The 23,730-nt window shown below is 35.6% G+C and overlaps 1 protein-coding gene across 3 annotated transcripts in view; it reads left to right on the top strand.

Annotated features, from left to right (window-relative positions):
* The window catches only part of DENND4A (DENN domain containing 4A), a 50,925-nt gene extending 27,333 nt beyond the window's left edge, over positions 1 to 23,592 (top strand). For 2 of the 3 annotated variants that reach the window (XM_084293399.1, XM_084293398.1), the window contains 20 exons: positions 1,250 to 1,468; positions 1,711 to 1,856; positions 6,813 to 6,946; positions 7,826 to 7,961; positions 8,677 to 8,883; positions 8,987 to 9,115; positions 9,381 to 9,525; positions 9,660 to 9,779; positions 10,658 to 10,798; positions 11,668 to 12,761; positions 13,731 to 13,941; positions 14,570 to 14,664; positions 15,155 to 15,330; positions 15,436 to 15,582; positions 16,034 to 16,244; positions 16,484 to 16,738; positions 17,251 to 17,368; positions 18,096 to 18,258; positions 19,441 to 19,505; positions 19,764 to 23,592. In XM_084293399.1, the coding sequence (XP_084149525.1) occupies positions 1,250 to 1,468; positions 1,711 to 1,856; positions 6,813 to 6,946; positions 7,826 to 7,961; positions 8,677 to 8,883; positions 8,987 to 9,115; positions 9,381 to 9,525; positions 9,660 to 9,779; positions 10,658 to 10,798; positions 11,668 to 12,761; positions 13,731 to 13,941; positions 14,570 to 14,664; positions 15,155 to 15,330; positions 15,436 to 15,582; positions 16,034 to 16,244; positions 16,484 to 16,738; positions 17,251 to 17,368; positions 18,096 to 18,258; positions 19,441 to 19,505; positions 19,764 to 19,900 (4,049 nt within the window). In that variant the 3' untranslated portion in view covers positions 19,901 to 23,592. Of the gene's footprint in view, positions 1 to 1,249; positions 1,469 to 1,710; positions 1,857 to 6,812; positions 6,947 to 7,825; positions 7,962 to 8,676; positions 8,884 to 8,986; positions 9,116 to 9,380; positions 9,526 to 9,659; positions 9,780 to 10,657; positions 10,799 to 11,667; positions 12,762 to 13,730; positions 13,942 to 14,569; positions 14,665 to 15,154; positions 15,331 to 15,435; positions 15,583 to 16,033; positions 16,245 to 16,483; positions 16,739 to 17,250; positions 17,369 to 18,095; positions 18,259 to 19,440; positions 19,506 to 19,763 lie in introns of those variants that run through there. The other variant, XR_014618753.1, reaches the window with a different exon arrangement.
* Positions 23,593 to 23,730: the final 138 nt, after the last annotated feature.

Below are 23,730 nucleotides of genomic sequence, written 5' to 3'. Positions count from 1 at the left end.
AAATGTTTTTAAGGAAAACATTGTTGATAGAATCCTCAAATACTGCAGAATAAGGTGTATTGAACCTTCATCTAAATATCTAGAAAACTGGATAGAGATAATGTTAATGAAATTATTTAAAACAAAACATTTGGAAATGTTAGGTGGCCTCAAGTATATTTATGTACTTGAGTATCATAGCTAAACGGCTTTGTGAAGTGGGAAAGAATTTGGCCAGCACTCTGACATACCTGTCTGCTTACAAGGTTCTTTCCATAGACGTTAGTGAGAGTCTGAGGAGCAATCATGCAAGGCAGTTGTAACATCAAGTAGCTGTGGTGATTGCTGTCACTAGAATGCAGTTGTCCTGCATGGAATGTATTGAAACAGAAATTTACTTAAACACTTTTTGTGCAGCATGCTACGTGATGCAAACTTTCAATTACTTCAAAACTTTGATGTATTTTATGAAGTCTTTCTAGAAAAAAATTAAAACCATATGTTCCCTGTAGTCTGTATTTTAAAAGTACTGATCATAAGCTCGTATTACAGATGAAGCCACTTAAATGTGTTATCAGAGTAAGGCTGCCTATAATATGATGTGGAAAGACAGTACTGAAAAAATCCGTTCCTAGTTTTGAGACGTTATTAGAATGTTACCATAGTTTGAGTTTGTAGTATTGAAATCTTAGCTAGAGTTCTGATGGCTTTAGAAAATGTTGATAAAAGTGTGTCCTTTAAGAGCAGAGGTTTTACTAGATAATTTACAAAAATGACTGCTTTCTCTCTGCATCTTTCTATTGCATTATGTTATGTTTTGATGGCTCCAGTTTGTATTTGACTGGTGTTTCTTCTGTTTATATAAGTGTTTAACGTGCATAGTCCACTTTTTGAGAACACTGAGATGAAAGGCTCTGTAAAAGAATATATATATCCCTTCTATGTCTTTGTCCTTAAAATATGCTTATTTAAGCAGCTCTTGTATAAATTTTCACGTTTATATAAGCAAATTTGATTTTTTTTTAAGCTCTGTCCATATTGGTTTCATCTGTTGCTGTAGTAACTAATGTACTGAAAAGGTAAATTTATCTTGCTTTTAGTATTATCCAGACATTCATAATTTGTATAAGGTCAAGCTGAATCCATTGTCACGTATCATGATTGACTTTAATAGCTCAGTAGTAAATGAATCTAGTAGGGTAAAGAAAATTTTTTGGTCAATACTGAAGAAAATCAATGCAAAGCATTATAATGTTTTTGTTGTTCACAGTGCAGCAAAGACCAAGAGAAGATGCGTTAATGGAACTAGCAATGAATGACTATGATTTTAATTCTGGGAAGAAATTACATCTGTTAGATCTGGAGATCCAGGAAGCGTTTCTGTGTTTCATGGCCTCAATACTAAAAGGTTATAGGTCCTACCTGAGGCCAATAACAGAGGCACCCTCTGAAACAGCCACAGATGCAAGTTCTCTCTTTGAACTACAAGGTAAAGTGTCATAAGCTTTTGTTATATATATATAACTTGTTATTTCAGATTCTTACTCAAAGAATAAAAATATTTGCAGCGTTAGTACTGTGAATGATGGTAAAAAATCAAGTGCAGAAGAAATTTCATAGTAGTGGCAGAGATCACAGAAAGTTTATTGCTCCTTAGTGTAAAATGTGGTGACTTCTAGTGAGGACTTTTTTTTCTAGGCATTCTTACATGCTTCCAATCTTGTTTTACAGGTTTCCTCAAAAGTAGAGATCGCTCACATCAGAAGTTCTATACGTTGATGACCAAAACTCAGATGTTTATTCGCTTCATTGAAGAATGTTCTTTTGTCAGTGATAAGGATGCAAGCCTTGCATTTTTTGATGACTGCGTAGATAAAGTAAGCAAATTTTCATATGCGTTGTGTTGTTTTTTAATGTCTCCAGTTGCTTATATTATCTGATGTACTACATGGCAGAATATATTTGAAATGTAAACTTATTTCAGTCTTTACTTCTTTTTTTCATAGTTTCCTACTGGAGCTTTCAGTTTTCCTTTATTTTTTTTTAGGCTTCATTTCAGACTCTTGAAAGTCTAAATGTATTATGAGAACAAATCAGCATTGCTGACTTTCATATGTATATAAGCTTTGAAATACCGGCCTATAGTAAGAAGGGAAGTATTCTGACTGCAAAGTAGCAACTTGAAGGCTCTTTATCAGAGAACTATATTCCTTAAATATAACTGAGAGCATTTATTTTTATAAATGTATAATATTTTATGCAGCAGTTCAGGACTGAGGTTGATGAGCAGCACAGTAGCTGATATGAGGCAGTCTCATATTTTAATTATTTTGAATAGAGCGTTACTTTTTTTTTTCCTTTTTCAAACATGCTGGCCAGTCCTTTCTAATAATAATTCTCCGGTTACTGTTAAAGTCTTAGGATTGTACTGAAACTGAATAATTAAAACAAATCTTTCTCAATCATCCTTTCATTCATACTGCAGCTACTTCCTACCCTCAATTTCAAACCAGTTTGCTGATGTAAATACCTTAAATACAGTGTTTGTATTAATAGTCATCTTCTCTTAGATGAGTGTTTTCTAATAATACATGTATTACCATCATTTATCGATGGATATGAAAGGTATGGATTTCTTAAATAAGCAAGATGCAGTATTGTGTCTCATACAAGCTTTGCATAAGCTGTTTGTTTTTTTCTGAGTGCCGTTAATCTACCATCATATTTTGTTGCAGTAATGTAATACTTTGCTCTCTGTTGCTCTGTCGTTTGTAATGAGAAGGATGGGTGATTGTTAAGGATATAGTGGCCAGGAGTGTGAAAATGCAACATGATCACAATTGGTGTTTTTCATGACATAAGTTCAGACCTTTTCCTTGATTGGTGCTCACAGTGGTAGATGGTAGAATGTTGGATTTCCCAAATCAGAGTGGATTGATTTTTTTTCAGTCTTTCATGGAAGTATCACTCCAATTTTTAAAAATCCTATGTTGTTTACAAGGAAGGTCCACATTAGGATTATTGAGTACTGTGAGAAACTCGTTCTCTCCAAAGTACATTAACTTCTGAAAAATCATCACCTTTCTGAAGAGGATCCACATAACTGTTTTGATTCTACTTGAAAATTCCTAAAAATATTATTTTTTTGTGTTCAGAAAAACAACTGAAACCTGCAGTCTTATTTCTGTTTGCTTCTACTATAATACAAAAGAAGTCATGAATATTTTAAGAAATTCTACACCTACTTGTCTTCATACTGGCTACCTGTAACATTCTATTCTAGGACACTAATGTTTAAGTAATGCACATGTTGTCTACGATTTCCTGTGAAGTAGGTCACCAGCTGTTTATTCCATAATACTGAAGACTATGTAAATTGCTATTTTGCAGAAAAGACACAGTGCAAAAGAGCTAAAAATGAATCGACATTTGAAAAACAAATCTGAATTCAGTTAAGCTTAAGTTTGAGATGAATGTAAAAGTATGCTATCATGATATTAAATATTCTTTATAGCTTTTGCTAGTCTGAATATTTTATTAGTAGTGGTTCTCAAAAGTGTGCTTCACAGTTTTACAGCATGAGTTTGCAGGCATTTGTAGGTTGGAAATTGATTTAAATACAAATATTTATGTAATGTTCACTCTGATTATGCTAAAGTTCAGTTTAAAAGGTCTACAGCGTGTAGCGCGTGCTCTCCTGTTTGTCAGTTAGTGTTTAAAAATGGGAGGTATCATAAACAGGAATATACAAATGTGACTAAATACTTCTGGACACTACTAAGTCTTCATTGTGTTGCAGGTTCTCTCTTACTAATGTTAAATAGAAGCTGACACTCACATAGTAACTGCATTTTGAATAAACACCCCTATCTGTTCTGTTTCATTTGTGGAATGGTTTATGAGGGCACTGGAATTGGTGTCCTAGCTAATGTTATTTTACCTTGAAATTCAAATAGGTCTCCTGAAAGAGTAGTTCTTAGGCTGGTGATGCCACTGGGAAGATTGCAACTAATCTGTTGGAGCTTTCACCTTTTCTTAAAGGTTAAGTAGGTGCTTGCACAGCTGAAGCTGAGGCTCATATGTTCTAATGCCAGCCATTCTGCTAACTGATGCTGTTGACAGCTTCTTTTCAGTATGAAAATGCTCATAACAGTGTCACGAGAATAAACCTTACATAATACACTTGTAGTTCTCCAACTTGTATTTCTGGCAGTGATGAGCTCTTTATTTTGAGGGGACAACTACCTCTGTTCCTGAGCTAATTGTGGGGGAATTGACACATTGGAAATACTGTGTGTAGGATTTGCCATGGTTTTAGAATTTGCTTGCAAAGCTAGGTTTTCATTGGCATGAGGAAGGTGGTTCCCATGTAAGATCTCGTTAAACAATGGTATGTTTCCTTCATCTTCTCCTGATTCTTCCTGATTTTTTTTTTTTACGGTGCTTACAGTAAAGAAAGTCAAGATATTAAAGTGCACCAAGTAGTGCTGTAGGAACTAGAGTTTTAGGCAGGGTGTTTCATCTTTATGACCAGATATCAAACTTGAATGATTTCATTTGAGTGAATATTTTCTTACATATTGTCTTTCACTAGGTGAACCAGTACATGAAAGGGTGTACGTGAAAGAGTGATGTCATGGATTGAATAATGATAGAACACTTTTTCATAGGTAGTTACAAACCACCGGGTTGAGACAAATCTTATGTACCATGAAATTAGCTATCCATAAAATATTACTTAAGCCCTGCCTCAAATCATTTACAAGAATATTTTAAGCTGAAGAATAATCTGTTCTACATGTTATTTTATCCTAGGCAGCAGACAAAATGGGTAATTAAGAATCTCTTCTGCTGGTGAGAGGCATTGGCTAATTGTCTCAAGTTTTCATTTTCCCATGAACTCAAAAATTACTTCAATTTGGAACATATTTAAGCTACTGACTTTATTGTATTTCACTGCTGAAACTTGTAGCTCTGGGTTTTTTACATCTTTAGAAGATTTCATTTTTGTCTATGTTTCAGGAGCCATATGTTCTTGCTACTTGGCTGATTAGATTTGCTAATACTTTCCATCTGTCTCATGCAGTAAAATGTGTAATTAAGAGCACCTCTTTGTATGTTTATCAAATTTGAAATGTTTAAGAATTTTATTGAAACTACTTGATATATTTCCACCTCTCGGGAGGGAGAGAAATGTAGAAGATGTCATTTTCTGCATGAATCTTCTGTTGCTAAACTTCTATGGCATGAAGAACCATAGATCTTTGGGTTCCGCTGGCTGCTTATTAGCTTCATTGAAGTAATGTACCATTTGGCTGTAATTTGATTTCCATTTAAACCATTTAAATAATGGCTGTGAGTGTAAACTGTGACGGTATTTGAACTGAACACTGGGACTATCAGTATCTGAATGAAAAGCACATTCTGTGTGCTGGGAAGTAAACAGTTTTTGATAGTGCCAACTCTTTGAGATGGAGGCATCTCATCCCGCAAGCAGAAGCAGCACTTATGAGGTATTGGAGCAGACAGAATTGGTCGCAGACGATCTGAGACAAAGCAATACAAATACCAGCAGAAATATTAACTGAAGGCTTGCATGTGGAATGTAATGCACATTATATTAGCTCTGTTCTTAGTGGTTTCTGTAATGTGAACAGTAGCAACAGGAAGCTTGTAGTATTTTGTTAAAGACTCTTCATTTTTTTTTCTCAAAGGGAAACAGTTCATAATTTCCCAGTCTTGTTTGGAGTGGCTGAATGCTGCTTTGGTTCTTTAATTATTTTTTTATCACAAACAACAGAATAAAATGCCTTCAGTTAATTGTTGGACAGTTTTTCTCCCACGTGATCCTGCAGTTTGCTGCTTTGAAGTTTGCCTGGAGCATGCTGCTGTTGATAAAGTAGGAGAATTAATTTGCAGAGAAAGCTACCTTTGAAACTCTTCCCAGCCCTGCAGTTTAATAGGGACTCTTGACTGAAGGTAGCATTGCTGCGATCAACCTCTTTCTCTCAACAACAGCCAGGCTAACAGAACAAAGACATATGGTCAAATTACCAGTTACAAAGATGAAAACAAAACAAGTGTGGATGAAATTTATGCTTTCTGATAATATTGCAAGTTGCCTTTCTTAGCCATGAAGTGCATTGCTGTCCTAGCTATGAGAGAACAGGGCCACCTGATGTCTGCTCTATTTTCATACATACAACCGAGATGTCTGAAAGAGGGGAAAAAAAAGTCTTGAAGCTGTCCTTCACCATTCGGGTGAATTTTTCTTTTTAGAAAGCCCAAGCTACTTCTACCCCCTTTAGGTCAAGTGACTTTTTATTCCATTATTTCTTTGAAGGTGTGTGTATTTCTATCATCTCTGCAAGCACCTGAAATTTCTTGATAGTGTTGTCTGTAGATTCTTTATAGGTTAGATGATTGAATAGTTCGTTACTATTTACAATGCTTGAAATGGAGGTGAAAGAAGCTCTAATTTTTCATGTTTCAAAATAAGGTAAAAGTTACTGCTGCAGTTGCAAACATTTACAGAAATGTTCTTATGCAGAATGATCAGCCTCTTTGTACAACTGCTTACAATAATTACAATAATCACCTGAAAACAGGCAAATCAGAGTGTTTCATTGAGTGTTGACTATTGGTTTGGTAAAGTTTACAAAAAAGATACAACACTTATTGTTCTCACTATAATTTCACAAGGCATCCTTACTCTTAAAATACAGTCCTTTGATGCTGATACAGACTCGGCATTGCTTGATCATATGGCTGTAATAGCAGAAAATACCATAACACTAGGAAACACCAGTAAATACTTCTTTTAATTTCTCTAGGTAGATATGGACAAAACTGGGGAAACACGGCTTATAGAGCTGGATGAGTCATACAAGAGTGAGCATACAGTTTTCATAACACCACCGGAGATCCCTCATCTGCCAAATGGTGAAGAGCACCCTCTACAATACAGGTGACTTAAAAACACAGTAGGATACTGGCCAAAATCATAACAGTGGCCCTTTTGTTGTTTGTTTCTATGTTCTTGTATTAGCCATGAAGTACAGATTTTTTCCTGTTGCTTTTTATTCTGCTGAAGTAAAAACATGTAAATGAAATGCCTAGTATACCAACTCTTTAGAAGTTTTAATGGTTTTGTGCATGTCTCCACGTACACAGAAGCAGTAATACCTAATGAAGATGACTGTATTTTCACATTACATTGTGCTAGCTATTGACGTTTTCTAAAGTTAAAAGTAAAATTAATAGACTCAGTCTGTTGGTGTGCTGCTACTACTGATGATACAATCTGAAAATACTATTTTTGAAAGAGTGCCTTGCAGAGAATCACTGAAAATTGGTGTTACTAATTTAGTAATTATGTCAAATGAGTTTGTCTATTGGTTTCTTCGTTAATTCACAAAATCATTTTTAAATCTAATTTAATCTTTTAGATAGTTTGATATTGTTTATATTGATTTTTATAAGCCTCTGTGATATGATGCTTGCTGGGAACTAAGACAGATTTTTGGATTAACTGGAATCAATACATACTAATACATTTGACACATTAATTAAAGGAAATGTTATTAAAGCAAATGTAGCTAACAATTTAAGTTGCTTACACTGAAATAACATGTTGAGGGACTGTTTCTGTGCAGACTTATGCTCATGAAATCATGCAGATGGTTTAGTAAACCACTTTGTCAATGGTGTCTTTTGAGGTTTTAATCCTGTATTTTCTGTTTCCTCTGTAGCTTCTAGTGCAACTGTGTAATTTTGTTTGCTGTTCTATAGTGTGTTTACTTTGGAACCGCCTTGCGGGAGTTAAGTGACACATTTCTTTTTACAGCTATAATGGGTTTCCAGTATTAAAACTAGATTTGTTTGAACGACCTGAAGGATTTCTTACAACACCTAGTAACAAACTGTCCTCAAAAACCAGTAGTCCCAACAGCCCGTCACCGATGTTCAGAAGAACTAAGCAGGTACTTGCAGGTATTCTTATAGTGTGAGCTACTTTAGAAAATATTGGCTTGTTGCATTCATTTTCTGTTCAGCTGTAAAGACTGACATTGAAGAGGCTGCAGCCTAATGATTCTTTGCTGATGTGGAGAATATAAGATAGCAATGCTAATTTTTCTTTGAATGTTTACTTGTACTTACTGTTTTTGCTTATAATGAATTGTACAGGGTTCCTGGGCACAGATGGCCACTTGCTGTGCTGTCTCCACTCCTTCAGTGTTCTTTATCCTGTTCTCCATGAGCATTAAGGCCAGGTTGGATGGGGCTTTGAGCGATGGAAGGTGTCACTGCCCATGGCAGGGGGTCTGGAACTAGATGTTCATTAAATTCCCTTCCAGCCCAAACCATTCTGTGATAAACTGCTGGGCTTCCACATCCACTTCTTGTTTGTTTTTTCACTACCTGAGATTTCAAGACAGGCTCTAACCTTCTCATATGTTACAAAAATACGTACACAGAATAATAAGCTCATGTTTCTTGAAATTTAGGATGGGAGTACTGCACAGCAACTGTATTGTAATCCCTCAGTTTGCTTTCATTTTCTTTTCAACTTCAGCATGAACAACATATTCAATCATGTAGTTCCTGTAGATAAAAATGATGCATATTTGGTTTTAACATTTCTATTTGTGTAATGTCTGTGTAAATACACAAATAATGGTTTTTGATTCTTTACAGGAAATTAAATCTGCACATAAAATTGCTAAGAAGTACTCATCTATACCACAGATGTGGTCCAAGTGTTTGTTACGTCACTGCTATGGTCTTTGGTTTATCTGCCTTCCTGCATATGTGAAAGTGTGCCATTCAAAAGTTAGGGCTCTGAGAACTGCATATGATGTCCTACAAAAAATGCATACGAAAAAAATAGATCCGCCTGATGAGGTAAAATAAGCCAACCCCAGAACTTCAGAAATAGCCCGCAGTTTTAATGAATGGAGTATGTATTTGACTGTAAAAGGACAATACTAAATGTGTGTATTTTCAGGTGTGTTACCGAGTACTTATGCAACTGTGTGGACAGTATGGTCAGCCTGTGCTAGCAGTGAGAGTACTTTTTGAAATGCAAAAAGCTGGCGTTGACCCTAATGCCATTACTTACGGCTATTACAATAAGGTAAGTATTTTCAAAGGGTGTGTGTGTGTGAGCATTTTTATCAAGGCAAATGGAAGCAATCAAAATAAGCTTCAGTTCAGGTGTAATTCTATCATTTCAACTAATCAGAAGAAATTCAAGACAGAATAATTGTTGTCTTCACCTTTGTAGGTTTAGAAGTCTACTTTTATAACTGCCAATGTAACCCAGTTTGAAATGAAGTTAATGATTCACACCTGACTGTTCCTTTGGATGACTTTATTTGACTTTGATATTTCCAAAATAGGCCGTTTTAGAAAGTACATGGCCTTCAAGCAATCGAGGTGGCTATTTCCTATGGATGAAGATAAGAAACGTTGTTTTAGGAATAGCACAGTTCAAGAGAGCATTGAAAAAACTGCCAGCAAGCACATCACATACGGCCGTTCCTGGTAGAGTATTCAAGTACTTTTCTTTATCTCAATGCTGAGAAATTATTTCAAATAGCTTTCTGTTGTATAATTCAAATAGCTTTCTGCTAAATAACATAATCATCATTATCCTGTTTTTCACTTTTTTATGATAGGGGGACTTTCAGACTTCAGCAACAACACATCATGCAAAGAAGAAATCAGGCAAGGGAAAACTTGTCTTCAAGATATACAAGAACAAAAAGAAGACAAGAGAGAGAGTGACTCCAGTTCTTGTATGTATCTTGTGAATACAGATACCTAGTTCACTGTGGATATATGGGGATTTCAGCAGAGCTATGTGGGGCAGTTGACTGTTTTACAGTGAATGTGTGTGATAATGCCATAATGCCAGTTTATGCTCATGCCTGAAGTTCTTTTTTCTAAGTGCAACTAACTTAGATTTTAAAATTGCATTTTTTTCCCCTCCTCAGTTTCAATAAGTTATGATAATAGAAAAGACAAATGATAAGTACAGCGTAATGGTTTTGTCTTTAAAAAAAAAATAATAAAATTGCTTTAAAGGCCTAATCAACCGGAAGGCCTCTTCTACCAGTCTGTTTTCTTCCTAAATCCCGTAAGAGGAGAATGACTGAGTATTTGCAGGTCTGTGAGATCAGGTCTAAATTATTCATCTCCCTAGAATTCCTCTAAATCAAGGAGATCAAAATGAGAATGGCTTTCGATTTGCTGTGGACTTCCTTTAGGTTTCTGCTCATGATTTCCTTAACTGCAGTTGGGAAGCATAATCTCTTTATGAAAATGTGTAACAATCAGATTTATAATAGCCATACATTTGTACTATACAGTTCCCCATACACAACTCATTGAAAATACTCTTCATAATAAAAGTTGTCCCTTGTAATATAATTATTTTAAAATTTTCGGTGTATTTTCCCTACAGCTGTTGTAAAAGTCATGTTGACAATGAAATATCCATAGATCAGTTCTAGCTTTAAAATCTTTGCACAACTAAATATCGACCTATGTATTATGGGATATATGCAACAAGCTGTCATTTTAATCCTGCTTGAAATGTCTAATAGGTAATGAAAACTTGTTTTAAGTTAATTTCTTTGATTCTGAAGAACTGTCTGTCTTTTTCTGTACACAGTGTCCGAAGTGGAGAGTGCAAAAGGGAGTGGTGACTGTCTACCTAAGCTAAATTATCATAACTCAAGTAACGCCAAAGCTGCTTCTAGCATAGTGCGGCTCAATGGTACTGTTGACAATACGACAGCAGAAGCTAGCACTGGTAAGTGGAAAAGAAAATAAATTTGGATTCTTGTGTAGTTTTTTCTTACATGTATTTCATTTTCAGTAAGACCTCTATGGAGCATGCCTTGAGGTCATTTGTCCCCATAACTTGCAGCATTTTATTGTTGTAACAGCAATGGCCGATAATATTTGTGTGAGTGAGTTTAGGTTATAGGCTGCATATGCTATTTCAAGATTTCTGAATAGTTTGCATTTCCAGATTTATTTCTCTTTTCTTTTTTGCTGTACTTTACATCTGCTTACAAAATCCTGAGTCTTCTGTTTTGTTCTTATAAACTCCAGCAGCTCATAATTCTTTCAGTATACTTGAAAGAAACTTCTAATTGCTTTCACATGTAACAAGTGATGACAAATCTGGATACTGTAATACTGTTATCTGGGCTTGAAATACTGTAATGTTGTCTTTTAAACTCTGTATCCTTATGCCCTGATAAAAACAACGGAAATTTCTATGACGAGCTCTTATTGTAGGCTCTATTTCTAATACATCAGGTTAGAAAGCGTTGCTTTTTTGCTATTTCCTAGATATCTTTGCTATCCTATCCATAGCTTTCAAACCTCTTAATAATACTTCTCCAAAAGAACTGTATTGACTCCCTTTTAAATGTTTTATCATCTGACCATTTGATGGGCAAGTAATACAGAGGTTAGTTTTTTAAGCTTATTTTTTTTTAAAAAGCTATGATCATGGTCATCTCAACTTTTTGATCACTAGTACAATACATAGCGAATTTCATCTCTTAGTGTTGTAATCTGAAAGATGAACCAAACTTGTATTCTTTTATTATTTCGTTTAGTTTTCTTGCATAGCAAGAAGGAAAGTATCTTATCTCATCTGTTTTCCAGAGAGTTCTGCAGGATTGCTGTTTACATCATCTTTTGAGGATGCCAATGAAGCAGAAGTTATAAAAAGTAAATCCTTAAGAAAGAGACATAAAAGTGCAGTAGAACCTGACTTGAGGGAGATACCATGGGAAAGCAGGAACCGCAATCTGAGCGGAGACGGCTTAGTGGGACTCATGATCAATAGAATAAATCAGGAAGCAAACCCTGGAGAAATAGTTGAAAAACTAGGAGCTGATGCCAAAATCCTATCTAGTGCATTACAGAAAAGCATAAGGCCAAAAACTCTTAATATCAGAACTTCCTCCTTAGGATCTAAGAGAGAAAGTCTGGAGAAAGAATCTAGTGATGAAGATGCAGGTTTTGATTGCAGTTTTACAGATAAAACAGAGTCTCCAGTTATCTTTGATTTGGAAGACTTGGATGCTGAACCTGAAACATCTACAACAGTGAAGTCCTCCAGTGAAAAACCTAAAAGGCTGCAACGAAAGAGCAGCTTTCCAGTAAAGCCAGTTGAAAAGACAGATGTTGAGACTGGATTTGATCCACTGTCCCTGCTAGTTGCTGAGACAGAACAGCAGAAAGAGGATGAGGAAGAGGATGATGATAGAAGTGTTTCAACCCCGTCTGCAAGGCGAGATTTAGCTGAAGAAATAGTCATGTATATGAACAACATGAGCAGCCCTTTGTCAAGTCGTGCCCCAAGCATTGAGTTACAAAAACCCTTTGATGACAGAAGTGCTAATAAAAAGAGCCCAACAGTCATCCAACCATGTAGGAGGTCCAGCCTTCCCCCAAACTCCCCAAGGCCTTCCAGTCTTATCAAATCCAAGAGTTATCACATGAAAACTGAAGAAAAGTCGAGAGATAGGCTTTGGTCCTCGCCAGCATATTCCCCAAACAGTCCAGCAAAGGAACATCCACAGGAGGCAACTAGTGCATTAACACTTGTGTCTTCACCATCGTTCAACCTGGATACACTGTTAACACCTAAGTTCGATGTTCTAAAAAGCAGCATGTTTTCTGCTGGAAAAGGGGTTGCAGAGAAGGCTAGCAAGTGGTACTCAAAATTTACAATGTATGCTGCATCCTCAAAGGTAATTTTCTGTCATTCCTTGTTTTAGGTACTGTGTAAAACAAAAACAAAATTTTTTACAAAAGTCTTTCCTTTATTTATATTTAATCACTGGCTCCTATGTGGTGAATCCCCAATTTGAATGACGTGCATGGGGGTAAACAGTTTAAATTGTTTTAATCATGTTTGAATTGCCAGGGCCTTAATTTTATTGTCCTGAATGGAACAGTGATTCTATAGAAAGCATCAATGGATTTTCCTTAAAGTAGTTGCATATTGTAGAAGTTTTGGCCATGCATGGGTTTAGAGTATATTTAATGGAAGAACGTAAGTATGCTGTAGTGTGTTGACAGGATGGAGAAGACTGCTCTGTCTTTTTGTCAGAAAAAAATAAACTTACTTAACTAAACAAAAAATATTAAAATGAACAATAAAGTTCAATCCTTTACAGCTTTTGCGAAAGAAGGGAAAAATGGTTGTATTAATTAATAAAGTGGTTGAAGAGTAGTTCTGTAGTGAGGTCATTTGGTTGGATTGTTTTTTTCCTGTGATGAACTCAAACCAAAACTCATTTATTCCTAAACCTTGGGAATGAAAACAGATGCAGTTTGCTGTTGGTGCTACCACCGTATGGTCTTGATGTGGCTAAAACCAATCAGAATAATTAGAGTCGATGATGTCTTGTCTATTCTATGTGTGTTCCTACAAGTGCTCTTATAGCAATAAGTAAAAAGTTGTAGGGTTAAAATGTTTGTCTTCTAACAGAAAGATCTAAATTAAAAATCTTTACGAAAAGAATCTTCATGTAGCTATTTAGGTGAGTGAAACTCACCTTGTTTCATGTTGGTTCAGAATACAGATCTGAGCTGAGTGACTTTCCAAGGAGGTAAATTCATGCCTTGAACTTTTAGTGACACAAAGAAAGTTGCCTCTTATTTTCTGGAATATTTTTGTTCTCCTTTTCTCAGTGGAATTTGCTTTCTTGTCTCAGGATCAAAATTCAGACCGAGCAAGTGTTTCATCTCTTGGAGCTCTAGATTCAGAGTCTACTTCGTTAACTGATGAAGATGTCTGCAATGACTTTGAAAGTGCTTCTCCTCAGGAGAATACCACGTCAGAAATTAAGGGAATTGGCCTAAGCAGGACAAGCCTAGAAAGCTCAGCTTCCCACGATGGCTCATCAAAGCAATTTGACCAGTGTGGTAAGAGACAGCTTTTGTGTTGCATTCATCGATCTGAACAAAGTATTTATATTTTTAGAAGTTCTTTCATAATTCTTGGGTTGGGATCATCTTAGACAGTAATCCTTTATGTGGGGGGGAAAAGTGCATTTTTTTTCCTTTTTCTACTTGCAAACTCTTATTCATGCAGGTAGGTCTGTACCTATGGACATTTTTATTCTAGAAACTTGTTTTGGGTGTTATTTCTTGTGAAATAGCTTGCAGAGTAACATCCTGTGCCTAAATAAGTTTCTGGGTGAGGCAGCACCTCTTACCCTTCCTTACTTTTTGTCCGGACAGAAAGTGTGGATAAGAATTACCTGATCTGTAAAAATTGTTTCCAAGCTGCCAACTGTTGGAAAAGAAGAAAACTGGACATATGGAAATTCTGTGTTGGTAGATTGCATTTTCGCTGGTGTTGGTGCTGGGCAGATGGCAGCTTCACACTCCAGTTTTGCAATTCTTCCTCTCTGAAGTGTATCTGATTTGCTGCATCTTCCATCACACGTTTTTTAACTGTAGAATTGTTTGACCAGAAAGACAGTTTCCGGAACATGCAATTTCAGTATAATTAATACTTTGGGTTTCTTTTTTCTTTTATTGTTAATAGGTTCTATTTCCAAGTTTCCTTTACCTGACAAATCCGAGTTGATATCTTCTTGCAGTACAAGTAGTACCAGCGTGTTTCAGAACTATGCTATGGAGGTACAGAATGATTTACTGATACTTAATTGATATGCTAGAAGCTTATGTCTTGAAATGTAAAATCTAAATCACAATTTAAAATTCAAGCTTAAAACTAACCCACTGGGAAAATAAATATTTCTGTAGCAGAGTTGGTTTTGGTGTATTTCATGAGGATAGGTCCTGATGCCAGTCTATTTGTTACAAATAAACCAAGACCTTCCAAATTTATTTTTGCATTTAATATTTTTTCAGTGTTCATTCCAGTCATTTTCCATATAACTTGCCTGCTATTACAATTTGGATTTAAGATCTAATTAATTAATTTGGATTTAACTGTTCCAACCTAAGCAAGAAAATGAACATGTGGCCAAATTCATATATAGGTGGTGAGCAATATTCATCTAAGTGCAAAGATTTTTTTGGCGTATAATTCTGTTTAGGTGCTTTGTAAAAGAAAAGTAATTTTGAGAATGTGTAATGGTGGAATTCTGTCATCTGCTGTATGCAGGTCCTTATCTCAAGCTGTTCGCGGTGCCGAACTTGTGACTGTTTGGTTCACGATGAAGAAATTATGGCAGGTTGGACAGCGGATGATTCAAATCTCAATACTACATGTCCTTTCTGTGGCAATTTATTTCTGCCTTTTTTAAGCATAGAAATTAGAGATCTTCGGCGACCTGGAAGGTAATAACGCATTATTTGAATTTTCCTCAGTTTTGAATGCTCATTTTTGTGATTTTTTTTTTGTAGTTTTAAAAAGATAACGTTAAGCTTTTGTTTTCCATGCAGGTATTTTCTGAAGTCCAGCCCATCTACAGAAAACATGCAGTTCCCACCGCTTTCTTCAAATCAAAGTGGGAAGTTCTGTAATACGGCAGCTACTGTTGGCCTTGGTACATCTCTAATGTCTGTTCAAGAAGATTTAAATTCAGATAGGTAAACATGCAAATTCTGGTTCTGTTTACGTGGAAATTACTTTATTCTTTGTGGATGTGCACTTATTCCTTATTAAATTTCATATGATACTTAGGTTCTCTGAAGAGAACTTGATTTAAGAGAGTATCTCCTTACTGCCTCTTTATCTCTAAATTGGCCGCATCGTGCTCTTTCAACATGGTGTTCAGCTTCATCCATGATAAAATACTTGCAGAATTACAGTTGTCTATATGAAGTTTTGTGTACCCTTTTAGGATGTTTGTGTCCATTACCAGTGCAAGGGGAGATAAAACTTTATCTGTAGCATGAGTGTGGTGGCTGACAAGGTAGAATTGGCAGTGTCAGGTCTATTCTACGGGACTTCTAGTTTGTTTCTGCCTGTTTGTGTACATGTTTGAGCACTCAGAGAGAAACAGAATGCTGACATTCTTAACTTTTTATTTTCCCCTAGCAAATCTAAGCAGCATGACAGTATTTGTGCCAGAAGTATCCAGATCCCCTCCGGAAGAAGACAAAATGCCTCTGGGTCAGAATGTACAAGTCACCCTGTAGCAAGGAGTATCAGTACTTTTGGTCCACTGGAAGAGGACGAGAAGGAAAACCAGAAGATCAGCCATATCATTCCTACTGGTAGCCTGCCTGCTACTTTGCAAGGACCAACAGTGTGTAGTTTTTCTACCTTAAATGTCACTGTTTCAAGTGTGCAATAGATTCAGAAAATGTGTAAACATTAATTAGGAAAACAGATTTAACTATCCAGAGTTACCAGAAATAGTAGGTTGTATTATTTATACTAATATTTGTTGCTTTTAGATGTTGGTATCTCCCAAAAAGCATTCATAAGATGTTATAAAGATAGTTACATTCCAATTAACAGCATTTTTATTTTTTTTTATCATAGGATCCCTTGGGCTTAGAATGGCGCTTACCTAGTCCTGATCCTATAACGGTTCCTTACCTCAGTCCTCTAGTGGTATGGAAAGAGCTTGAGAGCTTACTTGAAAATGAAGGAGATCATGCAATAACAGTGGCGGACTTTGTAGACCATCATCCTATTGTATTCTGGAATTTGGTGTGGTATTTCAGACGCTTGGACTTGCCTAGCAACTTACCAGGATTAATTCTTTCTTCTGAGCACTGTAATAAAAACTCAAAGGTATGGAATCAGATAAGAAATTATTAGTTATTTCAATAACTCTCAGGAATGTGTCATACAATGTATTGGGCCCAGTCCTGAACTGATAAAAAAAAAAAAAAAAAAAAAATGTGTCAACTGTAGGGAAATAGTGTAAATCTAGAATCTGGGCTCAGCAGTACTTGTGTGGGGTAAGTGTTTAGCTCTTACTAGTCACACTGTGGTTTGTGTCTTCAGTTACAAAGGCAGTAAGTTTCTGATTGGTTTTATTGCCGCTTGATGGCAAGTTGAGCAGTAGGAGGAGGAGAAGGAGGTTATGATTTTAGAAGTGTAGGAGGATGCACAAAATACTTGCTACATGTCACTGACATTCTGTTCAGTTTTGGCTTTCTCTGTGAACAACCTGGTTTTCCAGCAGTTTAACATTAAAAGCTTTTTACTATGTGACCTGTAGATTTGAAGATATATTTTAAATATGAAAGTTTTCATTACTTTGTAATAAAATACCTTTATGTATGCATTTTCCTGTTCAGATTCCACGAAACTGTATGTCAGAGGACAGTAAATATGTTCTTATTCAGATGCTATGGGACAATATGAAATTGCATCAGGATCCAAGGCAGCCTCTGTATATTTTGTGGAATGCTCAGAGTAAGCTTTGTTTCTTGTGGTTTCCTTTTTTGGTACAGATTTTTATTGTTGTTTTAGATAGTTATTCTAACACAGAAAAACATTGAGCAACTTAATTTGAGCAACTGAAGAATGTGTTTTGGAAAAATATTATTTTTTTGTGTGGATAGATCACACAAGATACATGACTGAATTTTGATCATACTACTTTTTGTCTTGCAGGTCAAAATCGCACTCTTTTGTTTGAGAGTGAGTGTTAAGTTTGGTGTTGCTATTGTGACATGTTTTGGGAGGGAGGGTGGCTGTATGCTTAGCAGTAAAGTGCTTGAACAAATTTAGTTTTCCAGCATATCTGTTTCAAATCATTGACCAGTATTTCCAATGGCTTTTTCATCATTGTGAAGGGGCGAATAAGAGGGAATATGTTTGTGATGTACTGAACTTACATTGACAGTTTATCCACTTAGCTTGTTTTCTTATTTTTGGAGTCTGCTTACTGAGAATTTTGTTGCCACTATTAGATCATATGCCTGGAAATATGCCTCATGACCCATTACAGCTGTTGAGTTTTCTCCTATGTGCTTTTTGTTTCTTTACATTGGTATTATTTTGGTTGGATGTTTATTGTTCTTTGCTCACTACATATATGCCATTTTTCACAGTTCTGTAGCATCCCACTTTGTTAACAACTTTTTACTTGTTACACAAAGAATGTATTTATTCTTACAGCTTTTCTAATGTTTTTCAGCCCAGAAGTACCCAATGGTCCATTTATTGCAAAAAGATGATGATTCTTTTAATCAGGAAATCCTGAAAAGTATGGTAAAAAGTATTAAGATGAATGATGTGTATGGACCAATGAGCCAAATACTGGAAAGACTGAACAAATGGCCACATGTTAAAAGACAGAGGTAAGAATACAAACATGCCAATCTAGAGCAAGCTTGAACAGCAATAAGGCTATTGTAATACAAACAATATTTTTATAGTGCTTTTTAACAGAAAGATTCAGTTTTCCAGCAGTGTTCTTAAGCTTATCACTCAGTCTGGTAAATATTTTTCTTATTTTTTTCCTCTTCATGCTACAGCCACCTCTGAATGATGGCAAATCAAGTATGGAGTGTGTATATGTGTATTTTGTTACTAAATATAACATACTTATAGATTATAGCACAAACTTAAAAAACAAAAGCAAGAAAAAACCCACATCCCTTATTCCTGGTGTGTATTCAGGGAGTAAGAGGTGTTAAGTTTGCAGTAACAAAAAAGAATGGAAGCTAAGAAGAGAGGCTAAGTCCTGTATTATTTAGCAAATTATTTTCATTAGCAGTGGAGTTACTCAGAATTATTTTTCTATTAACGTCTTTCCTGCCTGGATTTAATTTTTACTTATTGTAGGGTATATAGCAGCCTTTTCAACAGTTGGAGCTTTGCCAAGATGTTTATTTGGTTGTATGCCCTCTTCATGATAATGTAGAAATGCAGAAAAGCAGACCCTTTACCTGTTTGTTACATTTGGTGGAATTTCCACACAGATAAGCTACTTGTTGACCTAGGGGAGAGAATGTAATTAAATAGCTTTGTTCCTTTATGAAACCAGGATAAGAATTGCCAAATGTGTATATATAATTATATATAATATTAAAAAAAGGCTTATGATAGCATTCCAATTCTGTCCTCTTTTCTTGAGAGGAGAGACTAATGAGTAGAGTGAATGGCAGGAGAAGTTGAACACTTCCTTCTTAAGTTGGTGTTCTTTCAGTTGCGGGTTGAATCACTGGCATGTTGAGTGCTCTAAGTGCATGCTTCACTATGGGTCCTGTTATAATATCCACTGGTGTGGTGGAAGTTGTCTCAAGGACCTGCCATAAGTGATCTCCATATCTCAGAAGTCCAGAGCATTCTCCAGAGGTCAAAGCTGACAACATTTTAGAGGTGATGATAGGGAATTATGTTCAAGGTGCCATTTCTTATCTTTAAGTGATTCAGTCTCTTCTTAAGAGTAGTTGTGTTCTGTTTTTTTTTTTTTTTTTTTTTTTTTTTTTGTATTTAGCATATAAATTGATGCTTTTTTGTTTTTTCTACAATTTCAGGAGCCTTTATAGAGAAATATTATTTCTTTCACTTGTTGCCCTAGGAAGAGATAACATAGATATAGGTAAGTTTTATTACATGTGTTTATATGAATAATTTATGAATGTATGCAAACTATTTCCAGACTCCTCCCTCCCCCCCCCCCCCCAAAAAAAAACAACAAAAAACTATAGTCGCGTGTGTAATTCTACAGTAAGTGCTGAATAAAATGACTTCACACTGTGCTGTGTGTTTTTTACTGCTGGTAAGTGTACTAGCTGTCGTTATTTTTGGGTCATTGTTTCAAGCATGGTACATAACGGTTGTCTTTTTATTTCTACAGATGCTTTTGACAGAGAATACAAAATGGCCTATGATCGTCTCACAGCTAATCAAGTGAAGAATACTCATAATTGTGATAGACCACCAAGTACTGGAGTGATGGAATGCAGAAAGATTTTTGGAGAACCATATCTTTAAATATACCTAGATAAAGAGGGGATATCTATGGTGTATACCTGTGTAAAATAACCACTTCAGTCACAAGGAACATCTCAGTCTTCAGTGTTCAAGAACGTATGTACGAGTGTACCGTGGTAGACGGCCTTGGAAAAATTGGGCCTATCTACAGTTGTGGAAATGGACAGAGTGAAACATGGGCCAAATATTATTTCCCTGTCCTTTGCCCGTAGTGCAAACCAATGTATAGAAAGGAAGATTCTAAACAAAATGAGTTTTCTAACTTGGGACAACATAATACAGTTCCCTTATTTAAAAATAAAAAAAAAATAAAAATGATAAAACAGGTGGACAGAAACAATGCACTGAAACTAACATGAGCAAAGCAAATTTTTCGAAATCTATTGTTTACATAGAATATTCATGATGTTATGAAGAGCATACAAAGTTGTATTATACATATTTTAAATTGTTTATAGTAAGTTGATATTTTTTTATTTTTTTTAAATTACTGGAGTGAATTTTAAAAGGACTTGCTGAATAAGCAATACAGTGCTTATTTGTTTTGCAGGACACTGCTATTTATAGTAACTTGTCCAGTTACTTTTGAAGACTGATTTTTTTTTTTTTTAAAGCAGAACAGAAAATGTAAACCTTCACCTAGACAGTACTCTAGATACAGGATTTCTGTCATGCACACATGGAAAACGTGTTACCACAGCAATCAGCAGGAAGGAATGGTGAATGTCTGTAGAACTCTACTAACAACACACTGATATCTCTGTAAAACAATTCTGTAGGAATATCTTTCTCTCCTGTTTCCCTTGCTCCCCAGTAAAGAGAGAGTCTGTAGCATATTGAAGAGTCCTACAGATGATTTTATGGCATCGGTACATCTCAGCAGTTGATATTTGCTAACGTGACCTCATTACAGACATGATACAAAGCAAATAACAGCATGCAAGAAGTTCTTCATAAAAATGCAGTGTTCAGAGTCTTGGTGGATGTGTTTGAAACACACTAAATATGGCGCATATATAATGCTAATCCAAAGCTTTTAACTACAGTAGATAAAGCAACCTTGCTACAGGGAATATATAGGGAATGTAACTTATTGTGGCATATTGTGAATAGTTAAATGTACTTGGAATGTCTAGTCTTTCTTTCACAGGCAAAACTTTTTCTTTTCTGTGAAGAATAATGCTATGTCAGTCCTTGTGGTGGAGTCATGGCTTTTTGAATTATGTTTTCTTGTTCTAGAGATTTCAAAAAAAATAAAAAAAAGTGTTCTCCATCACATAGCAACTTCACACCAGAAGGCAGGCTTACAGAGAAAATATCAGAAGTCTTGTATGGAGGTGGGAAAAGAGCCACTGAATTGTACAAAATGCCCTAAACAAATTAAGCTAGACTTTAACAAATACCTTTATTTTTTTCTTTAATGATTCTCCAGTTGTAATTTCTTTTAGTTGTTGTAATACATGTAATTCTAAATATTCATCTATTTCTATAGGAATAGATGTATTCCTGTAGGTCTTGTATCTTGGTCTGCTTACCAGCAGGTATTTGTTTAAATATCTTTAGTTTGCAAGCGTGATAATACAGCAATATTTAGGTAGCCTGAAAGGACATAAACTTTAAAGCTCATGTTTACTTTACTAAATGAAATAGTGAGCCTCTTAGCAGCACTACTTCTCATTTAAGCCTCTATGATGGTCTATGTAACTTCTTCCCAGTCCACTCTAAAGTAGTAAGAAGCTGCTGCCCTAAGGAGAACAGACTTAAAATTTGTAGAGCTGCAGGTAATTGCATCTTGAAGTAAATGCAGTCTTGCTGGATACAACTTTTGTTGGGTATTGAATGCCTCTTCTCTAGCCTGCTGCTAATTACGTAGCTGAGTTTTTGGGTTTTTTTTTTTTTTTGAAGTTTCCCCCACTCTGAGGTGGAGCTGGCAATGTTACACTTACCAACGTTTTTCACGTTTAATTTATTTTAACAATTTGTGATTCTCTCGTTTGTACTGCCACACTTGTAAAGTATTCCTCATGCATGAGCTATACCTACTTTTTCACCTGGGTACATTGTTCACTATCAGTGTAGGGTGAACACGTACCCACTTCATTCTTCCAAGGTATTGTGAAAAATACCAGATTATTTTTTAACATTCATTGTAAATACCTTAGTGTGCATGTACGCTCTGCTCTGTACAGTATCTACACTGTATTTACCAAGTAAAAGCTGCATACAGTAATTGCTGTGTATATAAACTCATCCCTATTTGTGCTGTGTACAGTGTAGTGCTCCCAGCTCTCTGCAGTTTTGTTTCCCACATCATTTACCACTTGGGGCAGCCGCTGTTTTATAGCACCTTCAAGCCATGAAGGAAGGCAAATGCTTTTTCCAGAGCTGCTGTGGTGTGTTAGAGGTACTGAGCTATGAAGCAAGCTTCACACACTCTATTTTAGTCTGACAGAAGCAACTGAGCCTTGTCTCTAACCGCCTCTCGTTTACTAGGACATTACACTGTAACTGTGTGCTAGCACAAGAATAGATGCAACACTTGTAATTTGGCCCGCTTCCACCATTCTAGTCCCGACTTAGCTGTAAGTACTTCCAACTGTCTTCGTATTTATAATGCCAAGTTTGCCACTTCATTCAGATATCAACAGTCCTGTCAGTATTATCAGAAGAGTATATGCTGTATCATGGAAAGGATTTGTGTACACATCATTAAGATAAACAATCTCGCATCCTCAGAGTTGCACTCCTGAAGCATTGCTGATGTTCATTTGGGTGTGCTTTTAAATTAGTATCATGTAGTAGTTCATCGAGTGAAATCATTATACTTAATGAATTGTTTTATAAAGTCTGTTGCAAGTCAGTCCACTGTACAAATATTATAAAAGATGTAGTTGGAATAGTTGTTACACTTTAAGTGGGAAATTCTCCTCATTCATATCACGATGTTCAAAATGTAGGTCCTGGGTGGATAATTTTTAAGCATCATACAGTTCAATGTTGAAACAGTTTTCAAATCTCACTGTCCTTTATTAGTAAAGCGATTTGAGTATATTTTCCAGTACCGCAAAGATGGATAAATATTTGAGACATATTTTCAATTTAAAATTTTGTATGAACTGAATTTTCTCCTTTTGTGTACTAAATAATGCTTCTGTCAAAAACCTTAAAGGTTATACATTTGCAGTGCAATATATATTTTGCTTTACTTATGGTTCCACTGGAATAATTATTGGAGATGAAATAGTGAAATGTGAATAGAAATCGTGCTGTTTCTCTGACACTGCTATTTCCCATTTTGAGGTTTGCTGTTGGTACAGTTACAGCCTGATGGATTAGATTTCCACTGACTAGTTAAGCGATTTGTACCCCCAAGAAAAAGGCAATTCCTGCACGTAAAATCTTTGTATAACAAATGGGAGATGCAAATAGTAATAATAGAGAAGGGTATTTCTGGAAATTATCTCATTGCAATTTAAAAATGGTACTTTGTTAGTCTGCAAGCAGCACTTTTTAAATGAATGGTTGTAGATTTGTAAATATGTAATGTTTAAATTTTATTTACCAAAAATACAGTATGTTGGATGTTTGCTTTGGTTTGTAGTTCCTTTAAAATATGCAAGTCAGTGTTCACAATGTTAAATTTTTTTTTGTCTCATCCAAAAAAGTTTTACAGTGAGTCAATAAAAAGCTTAAAATCCTTCTGGTTATTTTCATTAACACTTTATTAGCTGGATTAGAGTGACAGGAATGTCTGCAGCTCAACTACATTGTATGCTCACAAGAGACGTCGTTAACAATAAACCTTTCAGGTTTGTTGATAGTTGATGCTA

This window comes from Netta rufina, assembly GCF_964035555.1.
Source record: "Netta rufina genome assembly, chromosome: 11".
Lineage (NCBI taxonomy): Eukaryota > Metazoa > Chordata > Aves > Anseriformes > Anatidae > Netta > Netta rufina.
The sequence above is the reverse complement of the archived record's forward strand: the minus strand, read 5'-3'. Positions and strand labels throughout refer to the sequence as shown.